An 8,478-nucleotide genomic window follows, 5' to 3' on the forward strand; every position below is an offset into this window, starting at 1 on the left:
CATAAAAGCTACAAACTGGGAAGTTCTGTTGCAAAGTGGAAATATTGTATTTGGAGTCAAAAGGCTTCCATTTGAATTTGAATCTTTGATGTCACTTACCAATTTTAATCCAAAGTTAAGTCTCCTGTTTTTCTGAACCAATCGTAAAACAAGGTTAGAATAGAAATTTGATGATTGTCTTCTCTATATTTAAATCATTTGTATTGATAGATTTTCTCATCCTCAATTTTATCTGAATAGAAATCACATTTTTAAAGATATCAAATATTGTTTATTATATTTTAATACTGCTCTATGCACTTTCTATTATCTAAAAGGACCACATTTTATATGCTGATAAAATGCTTTCCCACTAAATGTTTCTAGTGTTGAATCATGTCGGATTCTTCATGATCCATTGGTGGAGTTTTCTTGGCTAAGATAGTGAAATGGCAAGCCATTTCCTTTTCCAGTTCATTTTACAGATGAGGAAACAGGATTAAGTGATTGCCTGGTCACATAGCTAATAAAGGACTGAGGGGGGGAGCTAGGTGGCACAGAGGTTAGAGCACTGGAGTCAGGAGGACAGGAGATAGAATCCAACCTCAGACACTTCCCACTTCATCACCAAGTCCCAACCTGATTGCCTCGCATCCAGGGTCATCTCCAGGTGTCCTAATTCATATCTAACCCAGATGGCTTTGGAGAAGAAAGTGAGGCTGATGACTTAACACAGCACCCCCTCACTCAAATCTAATTCATCTGCTTGCCATGGCATCATCTTCCTGATGTCATGGTCTTCGAGAATGAAGAACAAAAATAGCAAATAACTGAGGTCACATTTGAACTCATGAAATCTTCCTGACTCCAGACCCAACACTATTCATTGCATTATCTTGCTAAAATATAATGGTATTATTCTGATGCAGAGAATTATGAATGTAGCTTTAATGCTGTTAAAATATTAATTGTGGAAGGCTGTTTTCTCCTGAGATGTAAACTGACCCCTGTTGTTTGTATCCTGTCTCCCATTTCCCCCTTCACCTAACCTTGGCCATAGATGCTGGAGTGACAGGAAGTGACATGTTAAACTTGGGGGTCCAACACCTTGGGACAGGAAGGACCAGTCTGTAGCTTGCTATAGGAAGATACCTGGCCCAAGGTGCAAGATCACTCCCCAAGCACCGACCCTTGTCCAACCTACTACAGAAGGGTATTTAACAGGAAGAACTGTGGCTTCTTGGTTCTTCTTCTTTAACTCTAGTTTCCATCCAGCAGGATGCGTTTTTCTCATGCTCTTTCTTAGGCCACGCGGAGCACCATGGGCCTCTCCCATGCCATATGGCCAGACTAAACCAAGCTTCATAGCTGACTTCTCTCTTTCTCTCACTCTCACTCAAACTTGACCTAGTCTGTACTCAAAGTGCTTACTGCTTTCCTAGGAGTGTTTTTAACCTGTTTACTTTGCTATTATTTGTAATAAAATCCTGAGTAGTTTTAAAATCCCAAAGGAAGCTTTTGAATTTTTTCACTTCTTAGTGGCCTTAGATCTTCTATCCTTTATATCTCAGTGGCAATAATGCCATTACATATTTTAAAGTTCCCATGTTAAATATTGTAACTTTTGACTCCTGAGAATAGGTATGCAATACTTAGAAACATAGACAATGTGAGGCATTGATGCACAATGTATCGGTGGTGGGTTTTGTATTTAAGACTGGCACATAGTAGATATGAATATAGGAGAGTCATTTAACCTCACAGGTACAGTCTCAGATGAAGTCACAGGCTATTTCTATCAGGTGAAGTTTCCATACCAGGGCGTCTATTCCAATGATGTCCAACTCAAACAGAACTGGATGTATCCTAGTGCCTATTGATTTAGAATATCTCAAATCAATACTATGTATGTTGAATTGAATTTATATTTGTTTTGTTTTAGAAAGTTTTGTTCACTGAGGTCCACAAGTCAAGTATGATAACTAAATTGAAGAGTTAAAAATAATCAGTATTATTTCAATACACAAATTGATATCTTTATATATATATTTATATACATAATATGTGTATATATGTATATGTAGGTGTGTGTGTGTGTCCGCAGAAGTAGAGCTCACAAAGCCGTGTAGCCTAAAATATATTGAAATGTCATTGGGACAAGTATCTAAGTTCTAGATATTAATATATGGTTTTCTAAGTCAATACATGGCCTGTAGAAAGTGGATTTAGTGATTTTGTATCCACAAGTTTGACACCAGTGCTGTAGAGGAGCAATGACTAGGACCAGAGTTGACAGACAAGTTGAGAGTCCACTGGGTTTCATTTGCAAAATTAGTCAGTGGTTTCAGAATTTCCTAACACAGAAGGCCATTTCTTTAGCACCTGTTATTTCCTGGCAATGTTGTAAATCAGAGAACTCTGGATTCTCAGAAGAATCTGGTGATTACAGGAAATCAAAGGACAAAGGAAAAATCCAGTATGGAATTAAGTTGCTTGACTGTGGCACATTACCAATGATCACTTGCCATAGAGAAGTGATATAAAAATCATCACCATGAATGTGTGAGAAAAGGTCAAACAGGAATAAATATCAACCAGAAAGAGAGAAAAGAAAATATATGAAGCTCTTAATATGGGTCAAGTTAAGTACAGAACTCTGGTCCTGGGGTCAGAAAGACTCCCCTTCAACAGTTCAAATCTGGCCTCAGACATTTACTAGCTATGTGACCTTGGGCAAGTTACTGAGCTCTGCTTCAGTTTACTCATCTGTAAAATGAGCTGGAGAAGGAAATGGCAAATCACTTCAGCATCTTTAGCCCAAAGAAGACCCCCAAATGGGACCATGAGACAGAAAAACGACAATTTCTAGGCACTGCACTGTTATTTATAAATATCTTATTTAATAGGACGGTTCTAGTGTTAATTTATTATCACAATAGCACTTGAAGGTACAACACTTTATTCGTATGATTCTCATGACAACACGGTGAAATAGTTACTATTATAACCTCATTTTACAGATGAGGAAACCGAGGCTGAGAGGGGTTAAATGACTTCCCTATCATCCTTTGGTTAGTCTGTATCTGAGACAGGTATTATGAACTCAAGATTTCCTCCCTCCTTAAGTTCACTACTCTGAAAATAATAACCAAACCATAGGAAGGTTTGGGTGGATTCTCCAAGAAGCTGAAGGAGGGAATGGGGAAAGGATCATAGAGTGAAAAAGGTTTGCAGGGGTTGCAGTCAGCACTGAATGTCGGAAGCCCCCCAGATGGATGGAAATCATGGATTCATCAAGAGAATAGACCAGCCAGGATGGCTTCAATGGAGAGAGAATATGAGGCGGCATCTAGAATTTCCAATTCTAAAGGGAAAAGCCTTTAGAACCAGAGAGGACCTCCGATCATCTTTTGTGTCACCAACTCCTTTGTTAGTCTGATGAAGCCCATCGTTCTCATATTTAAAACAAAGGAAGGAAATGCTAAATTTCAGCTAATAGTGAAAGCCAGGGGTGTTATTTTTCCCCATCCAAATTCATCCCACTCCTCAAAAATCTTTTTTGGACCCCTGCGTTGAGATCTTCAGTTTTGGGCCAAGCGGGTTCTTTAGAAAAAAAGGGGAGAAACGAAACCTGAGGGGGTGCCCGAGGGGACAATGTGACTCCTTTGGATTTGGAGCCAGACCCGGGGTCTGCGGAGGAGGGGATGCGCCCCGCCGCCTCCGCGGGGCAGGGGCGCGCTGGGCCCCGGTGGGGGAGCCTCCGTGGCGCCCTCCTCCCCGGGGGCAGCGGGCTCTGCGCCCCGGCGGGGGGCGCCCCGGGGACGTGCCTCTGGGCAGGAGGCAGAGCGCAGTCCCCACGGGCTGGGGAAGGACCCCCAGCAGCGACAGACCCCAGGATCCCGGGGGCCTTGTCAAGTGCCTGTGGCGCGCACAGACGCCCCGCTTCCCGGGAATTAAGTTCACCCAAGTTTTGGAGGGCGGGGGTCCGGCGCGGCGGGCGGCCCCCCGGCAGCGCCCGCGCCGCCTCTGCAGGGAGCGGCGGTGATTTAGTGGCGGCGCGGAGCCGGCGGGGTGAGTGCCGCCCGGCGCCCGCCCGGCCGGGGAGGCTCGGATTTCAGGTTCACACGGGGGAGCCGCCCCGCCCGCGGCCGGCTCCTCGCGACCTCCCCGCCCCCGCCCGCCCGCGCGCGCGGCCCCCGCCCCCTCCTCATTCATCCCCAGGCCCAGCGCCGCCGCCGCAGCGGCCGCCAGCGCCGCCGCCGCCGCCCCGGCGGGCCCCGATTGGCTGGCGGCCTGGGGCTCGGGCACTTTCCCACGGCCCGCGGCGCGTGCGGCTCTCCGGCGGCGCTGCGGGCTCGGCCCTGGCGCGCGGCCAGACCAATCGGAGCGCGCGAGGCGGGGCGGGGCGGGCCCGGGCCGCCGGAGAGCTGCCGTCCCCCCCCCCCCCCAGGCCCCCGGCCGCGGCCGCCGCTCAGCCGCCAGCCTGGGGCGGGGCGGGGCGGGGCGGGGCGGGGGGCGGGCGGCCACCCGAGCGGCTGCCAATCAGCGGCCCGGAACGCCGGCCCGGCCTGGCGGTGGGCGAAAGTGTCCCGGGGCCCCCGCTCCGCCGCCGCCCGGCTCCTCCCCCGCCCCCCCGGGCCCGGGAAGGGGCGCAGCGTGGGAAAGGCAAGCTGGAGTTTTAACCGGAGGGCGAGTGCGCGGGCAGCAGTGCGCGTCTGTGCAGCCGAGGCAGCGGAGCGCACCCAGGCGCCCCGGCCCCGGCCCCGGCCCCGCTCCCGCCGCCCCGGCCCCGGCCCGGCCCCGCTCCCGCCGCCCCGGCCCCGGCCCGGCCCCGCTCCCGCCGCCCCGGCCCCGGCCCCGGCCCGGCCCCGCTCCGCTCCCCCCCGCCGCCCGCGCCAGCATGAAGCGAGCGCACCCCGACTACAGCTCCTCCGACAGCGAGCTGGACGAGACGGTCGAGGTGGAGAAGGAGAGCGCCGACGAGAATGGGTGAGGGCAGCCCCCGGGCCCCTGGCCCCTGGCCCCGGGGCCGGGGCGGGATGCCCCCAGGAGGCATCCGGTTTAACGGGGATTCCTTGTTGTTTGCAGAAACTTGAGCTCGGCCCCCGGGTCCGTGTCCCCGTCTGCCTCCTCCCAGATCCTGGCCAGGAAGCGTCGCAGGGGCGTGAGTGTCTGTCCGTCCGTCCGTCCGTCTGTCTTTTCTGCTGGGGGCGGGGGGGGGGGGGCTTCGGAGCTGAAGGCTCTAACGAGCCTCCCTTTGTTCTAGATCATTGAGAAACGCCGGAGAGACCGGATCAATAACAGCTTGTCGGAGCTGAGGAGACTGGTGCCCAGCGCCTTCGAGAAGCAGGTGAGTGGCCGGGGCCCGGGGCGCCCAGCAGCTCGCTCGAACCTCCAGGGGGCTGGGGGAGGCGCTCTGTTGCGGGATACCCCCTACTTATTTTGCGGTGATCCCCGAATGCACACGCCGCCCAATTCAACTTTTCTCTTTCTGCGCAGGGATCAGCCAAATTAGAAAAGGCCGAAATCCTGCAGATGACCGTGGATCATCTCAAAATGCTGCATTCGGCCGGGGGGAAAGGTATAAAGCTCATTAGTATCTCGGGGAGGTGGGGTGCGGGCTGTTTGTCTTCCGATTACTAAGGAATTAGGGAGAAGATGGGTAACTCTGTATACATAGATGGGTGCCGCCGGAGAAGCGCAATCTCACATTTTCTTGACATGTTCTACCGTGTATCTACCATTTTATAGTGACTGCAAATTATACCGGTGCAGAATATAAATAGAGCCTTCCTTTGGAAAATGACTGCTGTCTGAGGCTCTCCAGAGTTGTGACAGCACGGATTCAAATGAAGTGGCTCTCATTTTAATCCATAGTCATTTTTGGGGGGAGGGGAAATGCACCTTCCCCCCTAAGATAAGTGGCACTTCTTTCTTATCTATGCATCTAGGAGGTTCAAAACAAACAAGCAAGCCACACTGTCATATTTCTTTGAAGAAAAAAATCTTTTCCCAGAAAGGGCAGTCTAATGGAAAGAGATGGAAAAATAAAATAGCTGTCTATACATATGTAAACTAGAAGAACCTGAATGAGGACTAAGTGCCCTATGATGATAGCGTTATACATCTGTGTGTCCGATGAATGAATATCAGCTAGTAGTGTGTAATTCCACCTTCTGCTTGGCATCTCTGGTAAATGGACTTTGAACATAGACCATTAACAAGCACATACTATTAATTCAAAATGAAACACTTTTATTTGACCTTAGAAATTCTGAGCTGTGTACAAGAAAACACAGTCAATATTTACTTAGTTTGCCAGCAGTACCTGCCCATTTCATTTATGTCTTCTTCATTTGTCAGGAAGGAGTGTGATTAAGATGAAGCTGCCTATTTATAGCAATGACCTGAGGTTTTTCTTTTGTTCCTCTTTCTCAGGCTATTTTGATGCTCATGCTCTTGCCATGGACTACCGGAGTTTAGGATTTAGAGAATGCTTGGCGGAAGTTGCCCGTTACCTTAGTATCATTGAAGGGTTAGACACATCCGATCCTCTCCGGGTTCGACTTGTCTCTCATCTCAACAATTACGCCTCTCAGCGGGAAGCTGCCAACAGTGCACACACAGGCATTGGACATATTCCCTGGGGCAGTGCCTTTGGACATCCCCCTCACATCTCCCATCCCTTGCTGTTGCCACCACCCCCACCCCAGAATGGCCACAGTAACAGCAGTCCTCCGGCGACTTCTACAGAACCACACCACCAGGGGAGAATGACAGCATCCCATGCTGACACGGCTTCCTTGAGAGTGCCCCCCAACGGCAGCCTTGGACCTGTGCTCCCAGTGGTTACTGCTTCTTCTAAACTTTCTCCCCCTCTACTGTCTTCCATGGCATCCCTATCTGCGTTTCCCTTCTCTTTTGGGTCCTTCCATTTATTGTCCCCGAATTCACTGAGCCCTTCAGCACCAAACCAGGCCACAAACCTTGGCAAGCCTTATAGACCCTGGGGGACTGAGATTGGAGCTTTTTAAAGAACTAACGCTTTAGGAGGGATGGGGGAAAGCTTAAAAATCCAGCTGAGCTGGATTGTTGCCAACTTCACCTTAAAATCATAAGTGAAAGGGGAAAAGGTACAATTTTAGATAAAAAAATTGTTTAAGAACTATGAAAATTGGTTGTTTTTCTTCTCTTTTTTTTTTTTGGTTTTTATATTTTGTATTTTTTTAAAAATTAGTTGCTAAACTTATCCAAAACATTAAATTGCAGTGGTGGCTATAAACCAACATCCTGTGATGGGTTTGTGCTAAGTGTTTAATCCACTTTGTCAACATGTATTATTGTTTCCAAATGATTCCACTGTTGCCTGAAAACTTTGAAACTTTTAATTTAGCAGTTTGTTATGTTTTTCTTGTTTAGCTACAACTTTTTAGATTTTTTTTCTCCAAATCACTATGCTCAACATTAACATAAATTCTGCTTGTGAATATTTTGAAAGATTAAGATGTTCTATAAGAAATTGCCACTTTTTTTGGGGGGTAATCTATATTCTGAGTTTTATATTTCTGAACAAAGCGTTGACAAATCAGAACAATCAGCTTCATGCAAGAAAAGAAGAATAAGCTGTCCTCCTGTTAACAGATGGGTGAATTTTATGGGTACCTAATTTGGGGCCTTGACCAAACTGTTGTAGGAATGTGGTGTGATTGAAAGCTTTCACCTAGGGAATAACCACTCCTGGCCTAACAGAAGTGTGACAGGTCAGGATTTGACATGTCTTGGGAGAAGAGGCAACTGGGAGACTAAAGTTACAGAATACAACTGGCCTTGGCCAATATGAATATCTTCATTCTTAAGAACTTCAAATTCATCTGAAGTGTTACAATGAATAATTATCCTGGTGTTCTAGAGGTTATTCATTCAAGTAGTCCTGTGGAAACAATGAATGTTTAATCTTCTCTTCCTCACTTCCCTCCCCATGTATTATTTTATTTGGAAAACTATTATCTGTCACTTTCTGATGCACAGAAATTTGGTTATTGAAGACTTTAAAAGGGCTTTTCTGTATTCTTGTTTTAAAATTTGGTTCCATCTGTGAAAGCATCATTTTAAACAGGTTCATTTCTTTCAAAGATATATTTTAAGTGGCCTCCAATGAATTGGGTTTGATCTCCGTTGTATTGATGTATTGTGATTAAATAAAAAAAGAAAGAACATCTGTATTTCAATGTACATGTGTTATATACTATGCCAACAGGAGAAATCTCTATTTTTCCCCCACTCTTTTTAATCAGGTGAAAGATTTTCCCCCTTCCCTGACCTCATACTCCTGGCCTTTGTTTCATGTGATCTCCCAGCCTGATCCAATCTGAGGGGAAGGGACAGTTAAAATTCTGGCATGGATCAGCATGGTGATCTGGGGCAAGTAATTGAACCTTTAGGCTTAAATTTCCTGAGACATTGTAGTGTGAAAGTAGTAGATTTGGAGTCAGGACTCGA

General features: G+C 47.6%; 1 protein-coding gene across 1 annotated transcript; it reads left to right on the forward strand.

Moving 5' to 3' along the window:
* Window positions 1–4,864: 4,864 nt before the first annotated feature.
* HEY1 (hes related family bHLH transcription factor with YRPW motif 1) lies at window positions 4,865–8,188 on the forward strand. The gene is made up of 5 exons (XM_074199969.1): window positions 4,865–4,968; window positions 5,068–5,143; window positions 5,246–5,329; window positions 5,479–5,560; window positions 6,418–8,188. Exons 1-5 carry the CDS (start codon window positions 4,880–4,882, stop codon window positions 7,011–7,013), a joined length of 927 nt encoding a protein of 308 aa, XP_074056070.1. The 5' UTR covers window positions 4,865–4,879; the 3' UTR covers window positions 7,014–8,188.
* Window positions 8,189–8,478: the final 290 nt, after the last annotated feature.

This window comes from Macrotis lagotis, chromosome X, assembly GCF_037893015.1.
Source record: "Macrotis lagotis isolate mMagLag1 chromosome X, bilby.v1.9.chrom.fasta, whole genome shotgun sequence".
In the NCBI taxonomy this organism is placed as follows: domain Eukaryota; kingdom Metazoa; phylum Chordata; class Mammalia; order Peramelemorphia; family Peramelidae; genus Macrotis; species Macrotis lagotis.